Source organism: Lathamus discolor, chromosome 1 (genome assembly GCF_037157495.1).
Source record: "Lathamus discolor isolate bLatDis1 chromosome 1, bLatDis1.hap1, whole genome shotgun sequence".
Taxonomy (NCBI): domain Eukaryota; kingdom Metazoa; phylum Chordata; class Aves; order Psittaciformes; family Psittacidae; genus Lathamus; species Lathamus discolor.
The window spans coordinates 157669253-157689919 of record NC_088884.1 but is presented as its reverse complement, the minus strand read 5'-3'; the positions used below and the strand labels follow the sequence as shown (position 1 = coordinate 157689919).

Here is a 20667-nt window from a genome sequence, read left to right as displayed (position 1 = left end):
CGCCCTCCCCGGCCACGCCCCTCCCGCGGCTGGCCCCGCCACGGGGCGTGTTGGCGGGAGAATCAAGCGCGGCGGCGCGCGCGGTTTTGGCGCGCTGTCGGGGGGGCGGGGTTTGCCACCGCACGCTCGGGGTGCGTCCGTGCGAGAGGCGTGGTGTGCGCCGGAGTCACGTGGGGACAGCCCAGACCCCTGCAGCGGAGCACGCACCGGGGCCGGTGGGACGCTTGAGGCACCAGCAACGGAGCAGCGTTTTCTCCTTCCGGACTCAGAACCACAGAATCGTTGAGGTTGAAACAGACCTTTAAAACCACAGAATGCAACCGTTAGCCCAACGCTGCACGCCCTCCGCTAAGCGGTGTCCCTTAGTGTCACATCTACCTGTCCTTTAAGTGCCTCCAGGGGCAGTGATGCTTCCCTGGGCAGCCTGTTCCAATGCTTGACAACCTTTTCAATAGATCAATTTTTCCTGCTACCCAGTCTGGCACAACTTGGTCATTTCCTCTTGTCTTACCACTTGTTATAAGGGAGAAAAGACTGACACAGACCTCACAGAAGCCTCTCTTCCAACTTCATCACTGCCCCCCTGAAAAATCAATAATGGATGGTAATCTGAGGGCTGGACCAGGGGCAGGAAACTTTCTCCCCCCCCCCCCGTCTTATCTTTAACCTGTGCCCCAAGGGCGGCAGCAGACTTCCCAGGAAGTGGGTTCTGTCTGCTGCATATTGGGCCTTCTGCCCCCTGCAGATGGGATGCTCCTGTGACCATGACCCATCTTTTACCCCGTGGAAGCAGTTTTGACACAAACGTGGGTGAAGTGAAGCTAATTGTCATTACTCTGACAGGCTCTATTTGAGTAACACGTGCAAGATCGGCAATGAAACGTACTGAATGAATGGCAGAAGTAGCAAACAAAAGTGCTGTTGGGTATTTTCGGAGCAGCTTAAGACAAAAGCAACTACCAAAGCCCACCAGTGAGAAATACCATCTTAGAGGTGGCATTTGTTTTCATTTGATTTTATGAAGATACTTCATGCGTAGCAAGGTTGAAGTGGATGTTGAATAGGAGAACTTGCATCTCCACTGGTGAAATGGAGCACAGTTTCACAACTGTCGTGTAATCAGTTACAGAAATGGAAGATGCCTCCTACTTTGGCTTGTGCTTCTGGTCATAATTCACACAGATTCGGAGCTCCTGTTGTCCACAAGCTGCATAGAAAGAAGAGAGGCCCCAGGCAGGGTGGGTGGCCGTACTCACCTTTACGCACTAGGAAGACAGAATTGCCTGTACAGCGTAACTGTAGCTGAAACAAGTGGTGCTTGGGATCCGTATTAAGCAGTCCTCAGAGGAAGTGCACACCTGCAGCATGCAATACATTTTAGTATTTCTGCCCCTTCTTCACCACATGCTCCCATGAATTCCAGGTCTCTAGACTCAAATCTTGAGTAGTTCCAGGCACTTCTTCCCATGTCCTGAATTAATCTTGAGCACTGAACAGAACAGCCTACAGGAACATCTCAGCTGAAACGTGCCAAATAACTAGTCCTTCTTAATCCTCTTTTCAGTTTGCAGATATAGAAGGGGGGTTTATTCAAGGCAGTACAAAACCATACAGCACAGTATCTACAGCTGTGTTTAACTCGGGTTGAAAGCAAGGGTAAGAAGGCAGATGAGGGTGCCAGATCAGCTCAGTAAAACCTGCTGAGTTTTCTCCTACCAGAGATCACTGCAGTGTTACACATCTGGTCTTGAAGGCCAAGAGGAAGCACCTGCTGCTCTGTGAGGCTCAGGATCACTCAGATGTGTCAAAGAACTGGACATCTGTACATCGATGGGTCCGGATGGAATGCACCCGCGGGTGCTGAGGGAGCTGGCGGAGGTCATTGCTAGGCCACTTTCCATCATCTTTGGTAAGTCGTGGGAAATGGGCGAGGTGCCTGAGGATAGGCGGATGGCAAAGGTCACACCAATCTATAAGAAGGGCAAGAAGGAGGACCCGGGTAATTATAGACCGGTCAGCCTTACCTCCATCCCTGGAAAGGTGATGGAACAACTTATTCTTGACTCCATCACTAGGCATATCAAGGATGAGGGGGTCATTAAGAACAGCCAACATGGTTTTATGAGGGGGAAGTCATGTATGACCAACCTTATAGCCTTCTATGAGGAAGTGACTAGGTGGAGGGATGATGGTAGAGCGGTAGATGTGGTTTTTCTTGATTTCAGTAAGGCATTTGATACTGTCTCCCACAGCATCCTCATAGATAAGCTGAGGAAGTGTGGGCTTGACGATCAAGTAGTGAGGTGGATCGAGAACTGGTTGAAAGGAAGAAGGCAGAGAGTTGTGGTCAATGGCGCAGAATCTAGCTGGAGGTCTGTGACTAGTGGAGTTCCTCAGGGGTCGGTGCTGGGACCGGTGCTGTTTAATATTTTCATCAATGACCTGGATGAGGGAACTGAGTGCACCCTCAGCAAGTTTGCTGATGACACAAAACTGGGAGGAGTGGCTGACACACCAGAGGACTGTGCTGCCATTCAGCGAGACCTGGACAGGCTGGAGAGTTGGGCGGGGAGAAACTTGATGAAATTTAACAAGGGCAAGTGTAGAGTCTTGCATCTGGGGAAGAACAACCCCATGTACCAGTACAGGTTGGGGGTTGACCTGCTGGAAAGTAGTGAAGGGGAAAGGGACCTGGGGGTCCTGGTGGATAGGAGGATGACCATGAGCCAGCAATGTGCTCTTGTGGCCAAGAAGGCAAATGGCATCTTAGGGTGCATTAGAAAGGGAGTGGTTAGTAGGTCAAGAGAGGTTCTCCTCCCCCTCTACTCAGCCTTGGTGAGGCCGCATCTGGAATATTGCGTCCAGTTCTGGGCCCCTCTGTTCAAGAAGGACAGGGAATTGCTTGAAGGAGTCCAGCGCAGAGCCACAAAGATGATTAAGGGAGTGGAACATCTCCCTTATGAGGAGAGGCTGAGGGAGCTGGGTCTCTTTAGCTTGCAAAAGAGGAGACTGAGGGGTGACCTCATCAATGTTTACAAATATGTAAAGGGTAGGTGTCAGGATGATGGAGCTAGGCTTTTTTCAGTGATATCCAGTGATAGGACAAGGGGCAATGGGTGTAAACTGGAACATAGGAAGTTCCACGTTAACATCAGGAAGAACTTCTTTACTGTAAGAGTGACAGAGCACTGGAACAGGTTGCCCAGGGGGGTTGTGGAGTCTCCTACACTGGAGATATTCAAGGCCCGCCTGGACAAGTTCCTGTGTGATGTACTGTAGGTTACCCTGCTCTTGCAGGGGGGTTGGACTAGATGATCTTTTTAGGTCCCTTCCAACCCTTGGGATTCTGTGATTCTGTGATTCGTGGTGAATTCACAAAGCTCATTGCACATTGTCTTGTTACAAGTGAGAGAAATTCACACTTTGTTCTGAAAAGGCACAAGATAAAGAAGCCATTATCAGACTGCTCCCCGTCAGCCTGCTTTGGGAAATGTTCAATGGTTTGCAATGGCTTTGGCATTTGAACACCCAGGTCTCACCAGCTGGTTTACTGTCTATTGTTTTTCATTACTTTTTGTCAATTTTTTAATGGTTTTACACTTTTTTTCCCCCACTCAAGTGTTTCGCTCCTACAGATTGCATCTGCATTCACATTATGTATGTGCATCTCAAAGGCCCCTGGTAAATATGTGCTTGGAAATGGTATTTTCCTGCAGTTTTTGCCCCAGAAAGCTCTGTAGTAGGATGTCTGAAAAACCCCTGCCTCTGGGTGGTAACAGCCGCTGGTTCTATGCACAGTGAAACACTGAGATCTGAAAGTAGTGTAAGGAATTATCTTGGGCACCCCTTTCCCTTTGCCTGTAATTGTACAAACTCTTACATCTTCTGTGTGGCATCTGCACAAACATCCACGCTCCAGCAGGGATGTTCGCTATGCTAGCACCAATCCTTTCCCACACACTGCTATGGAAAACAGAACTGTGTTGCTGCACCAAGGACATGCTGGAAGTATAACATAGGTTCAAAACACATAGAAACCCCCTTTCCTCCAGCCTTGCTTGCAGATAAGCTGACTTAACAGTGTGTTTACCTGAACACATCCAAGCAAGCCAGAGAAAGGACAACTCCAACGTGGACATCACACAGTACTCTTAGCATAATGCTACTTACAAGTAAAATTCAGTTCATCCAGAACTATCTGCTGTTAAACACATCTTCGGGATTACAGCTGCCTTCCATCTTGCCATCCTTGTCAGCAAAGAAAATCCTTCAAAAGCACTTCACCACAGTAAGAGTTTTAAGGGGAGGAGGGAGATATCCTCATCACTGCGACCTCCAAAGAGCAGCTTTAAAACCGAAACAAAGTACACATAACAAATGGCATTCCAGAATTGCTAGGGAACCACTGTTCCTGCAAGCACAGACAACGTATCACCCATGAGGAGATTCTCCCAGCACAAGCAGGCCAAGAGAAGATACATGGAAGAAATTTCCACCTGGCTGATGAAGTTCAGAGTGCATTTCAGCTTAATTACGAACTGAGCACAGAGTTATGCAAAGTGGATTTAATTCAAATAGCTGTTGTGGTTTAAGCCCAGGCCGTAAATCAGAACCACGCATCTACTTCTCTCCTTTCTTCCCCTCCACGAGCTCCGGGAGGGACAGGGAGGAGAATCGAAAGAATGTAGCTCCCAAGGGTTGAGGTAAGAACAGCCCAGTAACTACGGTATAACACAAATCATCGCTGCTACCACCAAGGGTAATAATGATAAGGGAAATAACAAGGGAAGAGAATACAGCTGCTCACCACCCATTGAAACCCAGCCTGACCGAGCAGAGAACTCACCCTGCTGGGTAACTGCCCCCACTTCTACATCCTGGGCATGACGTGCTGTGGTATGGAATACTTCTTTGGCTAGTTCGGGTCAGGTGTCCTGTCTCTGCTTCCTCCCGGCTTCCCCTCCTCCCTGGCAGAGCATGAGGCTCACAAAGCCCTTGGTCAGACCAAGCATTCGAGCAGTAACTGAAAACATCGGTGTTATCAGCGCTGTTCCCAGGCCAAAAGTCAAAAACACAGCGCTGCACCAGCTACTAAGAAGGCATAAAAATGACTGCTACTGCTGAACCCAGGACAACAGATAACATCGAGGTAAGGCTATCAAAACCAGACTGGGGGCAGAGTGACAGACTTCAGCTTTGCTTACCCGTTGTAAAGTCATCTCAAATCGCCTTGGATAGATAAGCAAGTGGAGGGACTGCATTCCAGTTTTAACTGCTCTGTTCAGACTGATGTGGTTACTGCTACAAATTTGATGTTATGATGGCTCTACATCTTCCACTGGCAGCATGAAATGACTTTAACAGACCTCAAACCTCATCTGCCCAGTTTCACTCCTCTGCTTTTGCTACCACAGCTTGTCCAAGTGTACAGAACCTAGATTAAGGAGTAAATCTGCCAGAGTTTAACTGCAAGTTTAACTGCCCCAGGCAGATTGCTTATCCTGTTTCTAGTCTAAGTATCTGCAACCAGAAAACACAAGATCTTTTAAGGACTGCTGAACAAATCCTAGGGATTTGTCCATAAATCCACTTCAGGCTCCATCCACCATAGGCAAAAGCTTAAGGGCTCTTATATTTAAACTGAGCTTAACTATTTCATGACAGCCTATTACTGTCACCCAACTGCTCCATACTCTTGAGGATGACATCCTCCTCAGGGCAGAATGAGCACTATGGCTTCAGCTGTTCCCTTCCACTAGGTTACAATGCACCAAATATAACTTCATGACAAGATAAGAAAATACAAACTGAGGGGTTGGGTACAAACCAAGGTGTGAACTCCCTTGAAGAGTTTGATTTAACCTCTGAAGCATCCTCCTTCCCCCTTTTGGCAAGGGCTAAGAGCCAACCCCAAGTAAACAAAACACCCTCACACTAACAAAGAGGACTCCTGAACCCACATATTCCTTTTATAATGGAACTCAATGGAACAGCAAAAGCAGAGTAACAGGAATTTTTAAAGTCTTTAATTCTTCTGCATAAAGACAAAAATGCCAAAAATGTACCATTCCCTTATTTACAGTCATCATAAATCACGACAGCATGCACACTGGAGCAAGAAGGTGCTAAATATTACTTCTTTAAAAAGTGCTGTACAGGTATGTTCCTTGTATACACACACCCCATGCTCTGTGGTGTGCGGCTGAGCCGCCCTTGTGCTGGGACACTACTGAACCCCATGCCCGAGCAGCCTGGAAATAATGTTTTGGAATGAACTGGGAGTAGTTTTGGGGAAGCAGCTTAGTTCCACATCAGTAGCACAATGGGCTCTGCAGTGGCCCTGTGAAAAGACAACCAAACTCCTGCAAAGAGCCAATTCCCAGCTCTAACACGCATTTGTGTCCCAGTACATGTTACATGAAATGCCACAAGGACTGTAAAACATTCTTGTAACTGGCATATGAAGCTGGTCTGAACGCCATTATAGCCACAGACCTCACTGAGCACAGTGCTAGGAGAATAAAACAAAGCAGAACCTCTCTCAACACCATCACTACCCATAGTCTGGATAAGAGCAGCTCTAAACCTGCAAGTATTGCTGCTCACCTCCAGTTCCTGCAGGAACAGCAGGCACTGCACTCATTCTCTTATAGACTTAGCAGTAGATTGGCTCTTTGCATTAGGCTGCAACACACACAAAAGCAAATCCCAGGTATTTAGACTGTGTTGCTGTTCAGTCACTCATCCCCTTAAAGAGAAGGATCTGATTTTGATATATCATCTGCCTTTCCTTTCCTTTCTCTTCTCTCACTAGCTTAGGCAAATTCTACCTTAACATATCTTATGTCAGAGAATGGTAAATAAGCCGAACAGAGGATCACCCAATCCAAAGGCTAAGAACAGATTGTCTTTAACAGCTGGAAAATGGCTGAAATTATCTACATTCTTTTGAAACAGTTCTTCAGCTTGGATGTACAATTCTGGTGCGGTAGAGGAAACAGGGCTTAAACTCCTTGGTTTAAGGGATGACATTCTTCAGTTTAACTTGACATTGGACCAGTTCACCAGCGTAACATCAGTGCACTATAAGTAGCTTGATCTCCAAATAGCAACAGCAGGACCCATCAATTGAAGCAGCCTTTACAATATGATGCACGTCGTCTGCCAACGCAGGTACAGCAGAAACATTCTCACAAAAGCTTTAAGGAACATCCACCATCATTGTAGCACAGGCTTAATGAAATTAGAAGTTCTACACTTGAGGCAGAGGTTGCAGAAAAAGTATAATCTATCCTTAAGGATCTTGAAAAACCTACACAAAAAGGTAGATAACAGTGGTTTATAAGTATGATGTATAAGAATCATAGATTATCTAGTAACTAACAACATTTTTAAGCTATAGAGTTACAGTCTGGAACACAGCACTGCATATGGTGAGATTAAAGCACTGCATAAAAGAAAAAGCCATACTGCCCATATTAAAGAAAGTGTTACAGATAGAATGGACATTTTGAGAACATAAATTATTGGAAACACAAAGTACTACATACCCTACAGTCCTAAATTATCTATCAAAGCAAAGATGAAGCAGGTGAGCCTATCCTTCCCAACCCCTCACATCATTTTCACGTCATTATTAATTCATAACATTTTTCTTTCAATTCTAATTAACATATCCCTGCTATATCTTAAGTGTCCTACTGACTAAGGTTTTTTCCTTTAAAAAGCAGCCAGATATATTCAAACTTACAGACATTTAACTGGGCTTTAAACCAGCCACACTGATTTTTCCTGTTTTAGATAGATATTTTCTTCTAGCAAAAAGGCAGGTAGTGTGGAGTTCTACCACATACCTGCTATCTGGTTTTCAAGCAATATTCACCTTCCATACATGAAGGAACGTGAAGTTCCTGACATCTCAGAGTTAGAGCTCATCACATCCAAAATCTATGGTTAAAGGCAGCGTCTTTCTAAATATTGATCTTCGCATCCCAGCAAACCAATGGGTTGCTCTACAGAGGCTACTTAAGTCATTTAACATTACTTTACATTTTACATGTCATGAAAATATATTTTTAATTAGAACAAGTGATTCAGCCTGGAGAAGAGAAGGCTGTGTAGACCTCAGAGCAGCCTTCCAGTATCTGAAGGAGGCCTGTAAGGATGTTGGGGAGGGACTCTTCATTAGGGACTGTAGTGACAGGACAAGGGGTAATGGGTTAAAACTTAAAACAGGGCAAGTTTAGATTGGATATAAGAAGCAAGTTCTTTAGTGTAAGGGTGGTGAGGCACTGGAATGGGTTGCCCAGGGAAGCTGTGAGTGCTCCATCCCTGGCAGTGTTCAAGGCCAGGTTGGACAGAGCCTTGGGTGAGATGGTTTAGTGTGAGGTGTCCCTGCTCATGGCAGGGGGTTGGAACTGGATGATCTTGAGGTCCTTTCCAACCCTAATTATTCTATGATTCTATGATTATGAACCCACCGAATATATACACTCCTTAACAGAGCCTTATTTACAACAAAGACAACTGCAAAGCACCTACCCATCAACTAGCCAGAAGATCAGAAAGGCTCTCCTAACTGTAATGTGTAGAGAAATGCTTCCTTTACCTGCACATTTTGCCTTATGTTGATTGCACATATGCTGACTGTAAATCTCTTCTTCTTTCAGTGCAGGTCATATGCGACTGCACCAGTTTTCCAAGACTTGATCAGCTCATCTCAGACTACATCCCTATCCTTCAAATCATTTTCCATCACAGGAGAAATCCTTCTTCGATACTTCTATATACAAAGAGAGACTAGATAGTTCAAATACTGAATTAGCACTTTAGGAAAATGAATTCCCAAGAAGTCTTATTCATGCTCAAAGAGTTTAAATTTAAAATATCAATAAAGTCAATAGAAAAATGCCATTTGCACAATTTAAAGGCTCTGCTTTTTCCTCTAATTGCTAGAAATCAAAAATCTACAGTGTAAAACTAATTGCATGCCATATTCTTAATGAGTTTTGCAATGCAAAAATATTTCAAGATCTGTTAAACAGACATTTATATCCAAGTCCATAATGCTTCAGAGCCTGTCTTTGATCTTGTCTTTAATGCAATCAAATTACACAAAATGCTATCTGCCAATAAAAGCTGCTTGACTCAAGATTACCACCCATCCTAGGAATCCAGTCAGGAATCTAAGCTCCAAGAGAAAATTTGCATTTAAATCTACAGCTGCAAATGCAAAGTTGTGACTTCTCGATAAAAATATTAAAAGGCAGAAAATCTGCTACTGAAAATATCTCAACCTGGTGTGTTGCATTTGGGTGATAAAACATTTTTTTTCAGGCTAAAGAGGTAAATATTTCAGTTTATCAAGTCTGAAGTATTAGATATTTTAACTAAGGTGATGCATTAAATACAAGAGGATGGGATAAAATACTAATATAATACATGAATAAATAGAGAAACTGATCTGCTTGAACTGAACAGCTGGATTCCACAGAATGATACTGCATATGAGCTGCTGAACCAGAACAGGTAAAGTAAGTAGTCAGCTTGAACTCACCTTGGTATTTAAATGTTTTTCCTCATTATTCTCTCTCCAGCACTTCCCCATCCCCTTTCAGGGTATTCTGACTGATGTCCTTCCAACAAACTGCTACAAAGTTTAAGCCTACAAATATAAAAACCCCCAGAGACTGAGTGACTTTCTTACGGCAACCTTTTTATACTACAGCTGCAACCTCTGTTTACATTAATACAGACTACAGTGTGAGAATGTGACAGAATTTTAGCATGCAACACAAATATTAGCCAACAGATCCCTAAGCAACATAGGGGAAAAAATACAGACCTCTATAATAAAAGCTTAGATTGAAATACAGCAATAAAGCGACTACGCTTCTAAGCTTCATATGCAAAAAAAGCCCCCCATTGATGAGCTGCATTTTATACCTCTCAAGCGTGCAGTCTGTATCTCCCCAAGTTTTGCTGTCAGGCAGAAAGAAGCTGGGATTTTTCTGTTTCTGATTGTTCCATTCTGAAGAACAGCTGGCTGGAATTGGGTCACTGCATGAAGACAAATAACTGTCATTGTGGTCAGCTACAAAACAACTTAATCTCTAGGGAGGCAGAGAGGAAGCTTCTAGCTCCTAGGCTGAGGAAGTGAGAGGCCAGTAAAAACAATAGGGACCAATTCTGTGAAATGCCATTGCTTTCCATGCAACAGAGAGGGTGAAAGGGGCTCTTCATCTTTCAGCATTACTTAATGGCAGAATTGGCAGGAAGCGATGGATGGAATTGGACTGGAAAAAGCCAAGTAAACTCAAAGAACAAAAATAACCAGATATACCACATGCTGGAGGAAATGTAAGGGGAAAAAGTAGTATTAAACAGTGAAGGAAAAGAAAGATAAAAAAAGCAAAGGACAGGACATTCACAGCACAAGCAATAAAAAGTAAGTCACAATCATTATGGTATTTACCTTATTTCGATACCATGTTGTACTGTCATTACCTCGTCGTGTTCACCGAAAGCTTCCCACTCCGAGCACTTTGAAAGAGCCTCCTGATGTCCTGATTCAGTAAGACTAAAAAGAAAGTGAAAAGGTCTGAAACCATGGACCTCTGTAACAGTTCCTCTTAATTCTTCTGAAGGGGGGGAAGCAGAGAAAGAAAAACACACCTCTATAAACATTTTTACTAAGATTAGTGTGAAAACCTTTCAATCACTGTTTTCCTTAGAAAAGTGGAGCTGACAAAACTGTATATATAGAGTTAAGCCATGCTCTCCTCCACACAGCCTATCATTTCTCATTTATAGAAAGATTTCCTATGCAGCAGCTAGGAAAGAGGAGCCTAAAACACTCGACCCTTCTGTCAGCAATTTTTGAACATTAACCTCACTTTGATCCAGTCCCAGGCTAGGTGACCAACTTCTTTTTGTTCCAACAAGTATTTTCTTCCATAACATCTTTCAAAAGGCAAAGAAAAGCTTAAATATACACAAAGCTTCTTTCACATCCCTTCACAGACACATATCCTCTGTAATAACTGTAGCACACATAAGATGGTAATAGTGAGGTAGTGAATCTCAGTATTTGCTGACCAACTTCTGAGTGCACACTGGGCTCCCATTCCATGTTCATCAACTCGTACACACTCTGTCTGCCAAAAAGCAGAATGCAGTGCATGGAAGAGATATGAGAAATAACTGGCAGATGCCTAACAATGTCAGAATTACAGCCTCTGAAGCAGAAACCAGGTTTTGTGAGAAATCAAAACCAATACATTAGTATTGCCTAAATCTATACACCCAAAATTACCTATGTTGTGTCTTCTGACACTGAAGTATCTTCACTTTTGCAATGGACCACTGTAAATATTTGCCATCATATAACACAATTCTAGTATGATATCACTTCTTCATTAAATTGCATGCACATTTAGATACAGTTAAAGCTGTTAATAAATGGAGAGATAAATACGAATCATATTCCAAAATTCAGTTCATAGTATCATTCTCCATATGGAGAATCATTTCATACCTTCCCAGTGTGTGGTACATCTGCACATAATGGTTTTTGCTCTTTGAAATCACAGAGGAGTCAGAATTGTTTCTTTTTCTGCGTTTCCATATGGGAGAAGAACCTGGAGAACAGGGACTATGAGAAAAGACAGATTTTACACACAAAGCAGTCTGTGTTTAAATGCTTATCAGTGTTCTGCAAAATAATGGCACGTGCTACACAGGAAGACTTTTTTTGAGGTATGATTCTTCAGTCATAGCAAAGAAATAGAGAAAATGGCTCAAATTCTGGTAACCACTCCACTGTATTTTGGGAAGCAAAATCAGTCACAATCACAGAAGAAACTTTGAATCAGAGACCATTTCAGCTCCACAAACATGCTCCCAGATCAAGATATCTCAGTGAACAGGGAAGTGCATGAGGTGCTTCACTGTCAGTCTCCTCACTGTTCTGTGGATAGGTGTAATACTATAATAATTGAGGATGGTGACTGCTGCTTCTGAGAAAGGTTTCCTACTTTCAGCACTTGCCAATAGTGCTTACAGAAACCTCAGCACTCCATTGTATGAACAGAGGAGCTGAAAAACAACTGCTTTTTTCTGCTGTTAATCATGCAATTCTGCAATGCTGCTAATTCTTCCTCATTCAATGCTCTGTACCAGTGATGGGTTACATTCCACAGCAAAAGTGCAAAACCCTGAAGTTGACCATTAACTGCCCTCTCATTAAACACTTACAAATAACTGACAGCATCAACATGTATTCAACCATTCAGTAAGTTAACCGTAGAAGTTCTCTCTCATACCTCCCTGGTGTGTAGTCAGTCCGTCTGCACTCATCTTCACACTCATTTTTCTTCTGCTTTTCATCAAAAACAAAGGAGCCAGAAATACCCTGATCCTTGCAGAACCATTCCTGGGAATCACCTGAGGGTTCTGTACTACTAAAACCAGAGGGAAAAAAAAGAAAGGATGTTAAATACCAGCCATCTGACTTGCAGTTTAAGCTACAATAATAATTAACAGTTCAACTCATATGACATCCAAACGGTGCAAACAACTTCAACTTCATAGACTCACAGAATCATAGAATAGTTAGGGTTGGAAAGGACCTTAAGATCATCTAGTTCCAACCCCCCTGCCATGGGCAGGGACACCTCACACTAAACCATGTCACCCAAGGCTCCATTCAGCCTGGCCTTGAACACTGCCAGGGATGGAGCATTCACAACTTCCCTGGGCAACCCATTCCAGTGCCTCACCACCCTAACAGGAAAGAATTTCCTCCTTATCTCCAATCTAAACTTCCCCTGTTTAAGTTTGAACCCGTTACCCCTTGTCCTGTCACTACAGTCCCTGACGAAGAGTCCCTCCCCAGCATCCCTATAGGCCCCCTTCAGATACTGGAAGGCTGCTCTGAGGTCTCCATGCAGCCTTCTCTTCTCCAGGCTGAACAGCCCCAACTTTTTCAGTCTATCTTCAACTACCCCACAGCTAAAACTATTTACACAATGCAGTTACAGGGCCAATAGTGTTCCATTCACTCTTTTTCTCCCCATGTAATAGTACAAATCTTGCAAAGTATTAGGTGGCATCAATTCGGGGAGCTAGCCTTGTTAGAGAAATTCATAGTTCTAAAAGATAAGAAAACCCCCAGTTTCCATCCTGAACACAGTTGCCACTCTCCTGTAGAGAGAGCACAGAAAGCTTTCTCTGTCTTCTTACACTTTTCAAACTCTCTAACATATTGTTACTGCAGGAGAAAGGGGGTTCCACAGATATCAGTAGAAGGGAAGATAGACAGGTTATCAAGTTCAGGGAACAGTAATCACTGATTTCCTGCTTCTGCCTATCCTTTTCTAGAAAAATATTTTCTTGCTTTGTGCTCATCACTGTAAACCCACAGGCGAAGGGAGTGTGCTAACGCAGACAGATCAAATGCATTCCTCCCCACAGCGCCTTACTGGATATGAATTTAGACTAAATAATGGGAATATCTCAAAAGACTAACAAAATTCAGAAGGAAAACACCACTTTCAAGGAGACTCCCATTTCCGAGCCTGATAGCTTCTCTTGCTCCCAGTTAGCAATACTCTAAAGGAAATACAGGACCCTCCTGTGAAGCAAAAGATACATGCTGATTTAATGCACCCATGACTTTAAGCTGAAAGAGGGTAGATTCAGATTGGATATTAGGAAAATACTCTTCACTATGAGGATGGTGAGGCGCTGGCACAGGGTCCCCAGAGAAGCTGTGGCTGCCCCATCCCTGGCACTGTTCAAGCCCAGGTTGGATGGGGCTTGGAGCAGCCTGCTCTAGTGGAAGGTGTCCCTGCCTATGGCAGGGGACTGGAACTGGGTGAGCTTTAAGGTCCCTTTCCATCCAAACCATTCTGCAATTCTATGATACACACACAGGCTGGAGATCCCAGGTTTCTTCAGTAGGAGGATCCCAGGCATGCAGTGCTATCTTCCACAGCCTGATTTGCTGGTCCCAGGACCTACGGCTGTACTTCTTAAATTTGTTGGGAGTTCTAGGATGAACTCCTGGTATCCGTTGATTCCTGTAAATACACAACAACATTTATTATTTCAGAACATGATTTTTGTTCTTAAAAAGAAAACAAACAAAAAAACCCCAAACCAATCCTCAGTCCATCAGATCACAGAGGCATCAGTGCTCTCATAAATAAAACGTTCATATTTTAAACTGAAATGTGTATACTCTAGAACGCTGTCAAAAAGACAGCCAGTAGCTAACAGTAACACACTAAGTCTCACCAGAGGTTCATCCAGTCCAGCACTCTGACACCTACCAAAAGGAGACCCCTACTGCCCATGGACAAATATGAAACAGAAGCAGCATAACTCACACTCCTTCCATAGTATCCTAGCCTCCAGCTACTTCTACCTCAGTGTTCCTGAGTCAGGTGTAGTTTCTTTGTATTTAGTATTATACTGAGTCTGGCTGGGATGGAGTTAATTTCCTTCACAGCAGTCCCTGTACTGATTATGGCTGAAACAGTGCTAATAACACTCTAATTTTTGGCCACTGCTGAACAGTGCTTGCACAGCTTCAAGGCCTTCTCTTTCTCCCTCTCTGCTCTGCTCCCTTCTGCAGCTACTAAGCTGAGGATGAACAAAAAACTGAGATGGGAAACTGCTGGGACAGTTGACTTGAACTACCCAAAGGGACATTCCACACCAGATAATGTCATGCTCAGCAGTAAAAACTGGAGCAGAGGAAGATGTGTCCTCCAAAGTGGCCACTGCTCAGACTGTCAGGCTGCTTGTGGGAGCTAGTGAGTTACTGCATTTGCATTGCTTGGCTTTTTCCTCCCCTTTTCTTCACCTATTAAACTGCCCTTATCTCAATCCATCACTTTTCTTGCTCTTGCTCTTCCTATTCTCTTCCCATCCCACTGGGGAGTGGGAGGAAGCAAGTAGCTGTTTGGGTACTTGGCTTATGGCAGGGATCAACCCACAAGCATCTTCAGTGAACTTTTATTCTACCATTGTCCATGCATTATCACAGTGGGGATTGCTGTAATTCTAAACAGCACTTGCCTCTTGGGAGTATAGAAAATAAAGCACTCCATTCTCTGGGTAACATGCAAATGATACCCCTTTCCATGGAAAGGACAGACACTGTAACAATGCTGTCTGGGATCACCCCATGGCGGGAAGTGCTGTTTCTCAGAGGCTATCTCAAATCTGCACCCTGAACAACAAACATCACCAGAAAGCTCACTTAAAGCTGTCTCTTCAGAACAAACCAATCCTGTTTATAGTGCTACCACACTGGAGTCAGCTTTATGTCTGGGAGGAAAGTTCTTATAATAAGGTTTTCAATCACACCAGTACTTTGGTCTCAAGTGGTCCCTTAACAGCTTCACAGGTCAATGTTCTGAGCCATACCGCTTTTTGCAAGATAGAGATCCCTGCTAAGGAGCAGTACTATAAACTACCCTGTTAAAACACCACCCGGACAACGTTTTTTTGAAGTTTACCCCATGGGTTTTTTTGAACACTGTTCTCACCCTTTCCTATTCTCCACCTGTGTCAATTGATGACAGCAAAGTTATGCAAGTGCCAGGCATCACCCTAACACTGGCTGCAGTCCTACCATTGATGACAAAGTGACAAGCAAAATTACAATTCACAAAGCAATCCAAGGCTCTTTGAAGAAAGAAAGTCTTATTAAAGATATGAACATGATACCATGTAGTATCTGATCATTTACTGCATTTGTTGTTTAGTCATTAAATCTAGTCTTTCAAGTTTTGCTCAACAACATCCTTGCAGTGTCCACTGTACTTAGCCACCAGTTTTCATAATAGACTCTTACAGGTAGAATCCATAGAAAGCTGGCAACTATAAGTAGCTAGCCGCATGTAAAAAACACCTCTAAAAATAACCCTCAAACCAATAACAAAACTCACACAAACCAAACAAATGAGACCCACCAACCCTTTTCATCAGTTACTGTTCATATAATTCTAAGTGCACTGAAGATGTGTGCTGATCTATACAGATGGCAGGAACAAGTAAGAGTTTATTTGGAAATGTGCAACACAGTGCAACTTACTTTGGAACTTCTTTAATATATCTGTCATAAGCAAGAGTATTCTTTCCAAAATTGATCTGTTTTTGTCTTCTCCTCAGAACCACTTCATCTGTTTCCCTTTCAGCTGGATTAGCAGAATCACTTGAAATAGAATTTAAAAGCAAAAATTAGAACTAAGTTGAAAAGAACCTTAATAGCCTTACAGCAAGTTATATAAACACATATTCTAAACTGTGTTTATTCTTATTCTGACAGACAGTAAGCACAACTCTCACTTCACTAGTGAAGTGAAAGTCATGCTAAGCAAATGAATCACTCCATGATTAGGTTTTGCGAGTTGATGAAATTGCTCAGATTTGTAACAGGTAAGCATACATCTGAGGGTAGTGGTGGTAAAGCTGCCTTCGTAGAAGCTTATTGCTAATCCTACAACAAGCAAATTAAATGATACATTATCACATGTATGTGTAACAACCTCCCAATACACATATGAAAAAGCTTAAACTCAATAAAACTAAGATGGATGATACAAAGGAAGCAAGCTTGAAAGATCTAACAGCCATTTCTCTCTCTTAGCTTCAATGGCTGGTTTTCATTTGTCCTTTCACTATTCCAGTATTTTCTCGTATGGAAAGTTGTAATGAATATGCAATCTAAGCTGAAAAAGAAGAGAATCTAAATGACCATATAAGTAGCTTTTGAGATAAGACTTCTCAGTACTACTGTCTCCTTAGGGCTTCTTTCAGGCTTGAAATCAAACAGCCTGGCTGTTTTTCAAGTCCTCATTAATGCATGCAAAGTAGTCAGAGATCACCAGATGGCTATTGCTAAAACCAACACAACAAGAGTTAATAATTAAGTTATTAATTGTTCAATACCCACTTTGTCACTTTTTTATTTGATGTTTTCACAGCTTTGCCTTCTTCAATTCTGTCTTCCCAGTCAGGGCAAGAAAAAGTCCTTGAATGCTCTGGTGTTGTAGAGCTGCAAAACAACGGAGAATTCAATATGAACATTTGATGCTTGTAACATACTTAATGAGTAGAAATTTCATTTGTGGACACAATCATGGGCATGCCCCTACTCTATTTCAGTTCAAAGTAAACAAAATTAAAACTTTTCAGTGTTGTGATGCAAGATTACCAGTTTTACTTTGCAGGTAAAGAAAATGGTCACGAATTTCCTGTCAGAACACAGACCTGACTATCTCCTAATCCACTCAAGCTCAGTTAATGCAAACCCTTATCCCTACTGCTTGAGGGCCTCCCCAAAGAGCACAACTCATGAAACTACTTGAGGTCAAATAGTCTAGTTACTGCTCTCTCCCATTAGCAAGACTTTGTAAAGGACAAGGTTGACACTTCGATGCTCAAGAAACAGAGAAATGCCCATCACATGAACAGAACTAAGATTTTGCCAGACACCATCATATCCCAACACAACCACTTGAAGAACGTAAACTGCTGTGTAAAGCCAAACATGGAGTCAGGAAGCGTTTACCTAATCAGCTGGATCACTGGCATTCTCTGTGTGGAGAATCACCAGGTTCTTCATTAATGTAAAAATGTAGCAAGTGACAGCTGTATAATGCTATAATATTCTGAAGAACTGAAAACTTCTTTCAGTCTGTCCACTTCTTTCAGTGCCAGTGCCTCAATATTTAATGTAAGTAATACAGAAGTAGATTTAGCTTATAGTCTTACTTTCCCTAAACAGTTTCACACCAACAAATGAAACTATCATCCAATGCTGCCATGTCATTTTAACACAGAACAAAGATTCCATACTAAGAAGGAACATACCTGCTTAGCAGAAAGAAACACAAAATGCTGCTGACACGTCCAGTTTGACTCCTAATCACATAATGTTAATATTTTTTAATGAAAGCAATGACACTGAAAACACTCCTGAATACAAGGGCTTTCATAAGCTCTTCAATAGATTCATTAGCCAAAGCAATATTAAACTTGCCTTCAGAAACGACAACCACCTTCATACAGGGTAACACACAGAGATGTATAAATCCTATTAAAAAAAGTTTTCTCATGCCCTCAGTAAAACATTTCACCTCTTCTAACTTACATTCTAACACAGTTTTGTGCACATATCCAAGCACTCACAACTTCTCATCCTTGGATTATCAAAAAAGTATCTACTAAAACTGTACTACAGTTGAATATACCAAGTGCACTGTCAAGTGAAGAGACAAACACCATGGTCTGCCCACATTTACACATAAAGATGTGTAAGCAAAGTGTAAAAGTGCAACAGCATAGTGGTTCAATGGACATTTTATACTAACATTGAAGACTTAAGCAATTAAGGCTTAAACCACTGCCTCAGAATATACAATTTCTCTCATTCATATGGAATACTTGCTAATATTATGGCATATATTTCAATCAGCCAAACTGAATTACAGAATCATAGAATAGTTAGGGTTGGAAAGCACCTTAAGATCACCTAGTTCCAACACCCCTGCCATGGGCAGGGACACCTACTCTTGCATAATGCAGGTATCATTTTCTAACTCTGTGCTACCGTGTTATTAGAAAGCCTTCAGACACATCCGAGGTTTTGCTGGATTCCTAGAGAGAAGAGTGTAGCAAAGTAAAGGTTTAAACAAATTTTACATTTATTCCTTACCTCTCCAGCCACTGGTCTAAATGTCCATATTCATCCAACACCAAAGAATCTGAACCATTCCAGCTCCTACATTCCTGTTCTTGACGCCAGCAGTGTGGATGTTGCACAGAACTGGAAACCAAGAATTTTCATCAGAAATCCAAATCACTGAATACTGTCTATAGAAAACAGATATGGACAATCTGGGTACCATTGTGCAGTTACAAAATGCTGATTCGGCATGCAGATACGTGATTTGTGCCACCTTATCTGAGCAATACTAACTTACTGAAGGTCTTAGACAAAGCAGTAGTCAAGAAAAGATCTTTGACTAATGAAACTTTTAAATAAACCATTAGTATTTAGGTAATTTGGTAAAGAAAAAAAAAACTAACAGAGGGCTGTGAATACCATTTACAGAACTGCTGACATGTCAAATAATGTGTTGCTGACAGATGACATTCTGTGAGTTTTGACATTTACATACCATTCTATCCAGTACTTAACTTGCAGAAGTGGTGAAACAAAATCAGCATGTCTAAAAAGTAGGTCAAGCAGTTATGTGGAACACTCTTATACACAAGTAAGCATGGGACAAGGAGCAAGACTAGGGTGCTTGCAACATGCTGGAAGGACAACCAGAGATCGCTTCAAGATTAGTAATAGTTATCTTCATTTTCCTCCTCAGTTCTGAAGAAACTGAGGAAGGAAACTGAGGAGAAACTCTGGCATTTTAAATGACAGGTTACTAAACACAGCACTGTCACAGAACCCACTAACATCAGACCTGGCTTCTGGGCTATGGACCACACCTGCAGGTCCACCTCTGCCTGCCTGAGAGAATAATCCTGTATTACAGGCCACAAAGGAAACAGTATGATGTTCCTTCAGTGCAAGTGAACACACTGCTCTGTGCATGCAAGGTCTCTGCAGGTTTTAAGTCAACAAGTGAGAAAGAAGGAAGGTTTTCGTTATTTTAATCTTGCATTTACAACTTATGTTTTCTTTCCCTTCCTCCTTCACCCTGACTGTCTGTCAAAGTTTCCTGTTCCCACAGGGCTCCAACTTACTGACACACAGTGCATATGGCTTATTCCCTACTCCCAGAGAGTTCAAAGTTGCAAACACAGCACAAATAGCTCACTTCCAATCATGAATCTAGGCAATGGGACACTTTCAACACATTTGGTTTCTGCAAAGCTTAGCCACTGAATAAAACCCTTCTCTAACCACCCTCAACAGTAATCACTCACTTCAAAGATTTGAAAGGGGAATGGGGGGAAACACACAACGCTTACTGTGGTTAGGCACAAAACTGAAAACCTAGAGAAAAATGCTAGCCGAAAATTATCCCTTTTTAGAAGTATTCCAGTGTTTCTTTAACCCGCCCGCTTCAGGGTCACCCAAAAAGCAACCCCAGCCGGACTCGGGGCATCTAACCGAAGTGCACACACCGATGCCTGGGCTGCGGCCTGCACTTCACTCCGAGCCCAGCTCCGTACCCGCTGGAGCAGGGACCGAAGCAGCTACAAGGAGGCTCCCCTACTGAGGCCGCCTGCCCGCGGGGCCCAGGAGGAGACCTTTGGTAGAGGACGACAAGCGGCTACCGAGGAGGACGAGGCTGAAGAGGAGGAGGGTGGCAGAGGTGCACCCTGCGGCCTACCCCCACAACAGCCACCCCCACAACAGCCTTCCCCACAGACGCCCTAAGACACCACCACCCGTTAGCCCCCGGCCGCCCCGTGTCTCCGCCGTGGCTCCCACCTGCGCAGCCCGCCCGGCTCCTCTCCGCCGCCTCCCTGGCGCGGCAGGCCCCGCTGCCCTCCGAACATGGCTGAGGCGAGCGGCGCCGCCGCCGCGGAACATGGCTGCACCCGGGCGCGGACAGAAGCAGCGCACATGCGCGGCAGTGCTGACCCAGGGCGGGTGTCTGCACATGCGCACCAGCTGCCTGTGTG

General features: G+C 43.3%; 1 protein-coding gene and 1 long non-coding RNA gene across 6 annotated transcripts; both read right to left on the bottom strand.

Annotated features, from left to right (window-relative positions):
- Positions 1-61: 61 nt before the first annotated feature.
- On the bottom strand, positions 62-1805 carry LOC136004491 (uncharacterized). Its single transcript, XR_010608492.1, has 3 exons — positions 1717-1805; positions 1257-1358; positions 62-299 (listed from the first exon to the last, which is right to left on the bottom strand). It is a non-coding gene; the product is annotated as an uncharacterized LOC136004491 (long non-coding RNA).
- Positions 1806-6004: 4199 nt separating this feature from the next.
- On the bottom strand, positions 6005-20620 carry LOC136004467 (uncharacterized). Of its 5 annotated transcripts, none has more exons than XR_010608467.1 (12): positions 20474-20620; positions 18731-18841; positions 16967-17068; positions 16106-16225; positions 13932-14081; positions 12324-12461; positions 11537-11653; positions 10475-10579; positions 9946-10059; positions 9557-9664; positions 8609-8799; positions 7226-7312 (listed from the first exon to the last, which is right to left on the bottom strand). XR_010608467.1 is itself a non-coding variant. In XM_065660965.1 (11 exons), the coding sequence occupies exons 1-10, from the start codon at positions 20608-20610 to the stop codon at positions 9565-9567; spliced, it is 1194 nt and encodes a 397-aa protein (XP_065517037.1). In that variant the 5' UTR covers positions 20611-20620; the 3' UTR covers positions 7226-7312; positions 9557-9564. The 5 variants fall into 5 exon arrangements, 2 of the variants coding, with proteins under 2 accessions (XP_065517050.1, XP_065517037.1); XR_010608473.1 differs by having other exon boundaries at positions 8609-8782; XR_010608482.1 differs by having other exon boundaries at positions 12324-12458.
- Between the last annotated feature and the right edge of the window lie 47 nt (positions 20621-20667).

Excerpts from the sequence above, each read along its gene's own strand:
- LOC136004467 (XM_065660965.1), bottom strand. The coding sequence starts at position 20,610 with ATGTGCGCTGCTTCTGTCCGCGCCCGGGTGCAGCCATGTTCCGCGGCG. Across the intron at positions 16,226-16,966 it reads TCAAATAAAAAAGTGACAAA|TGATTCTGCTAATCCAGCTG; the intron begins GTGGGTATTGAA and ends TTCTATTTCAAG. Across the intron at positions 12,462-13,931 it reads ACCTGGGATCTCCAGCCTGT|TAGTACAGAACCCTCAGGTG; the intron begins GTGTGTATCATA and ends CTCTGGTTTTAG.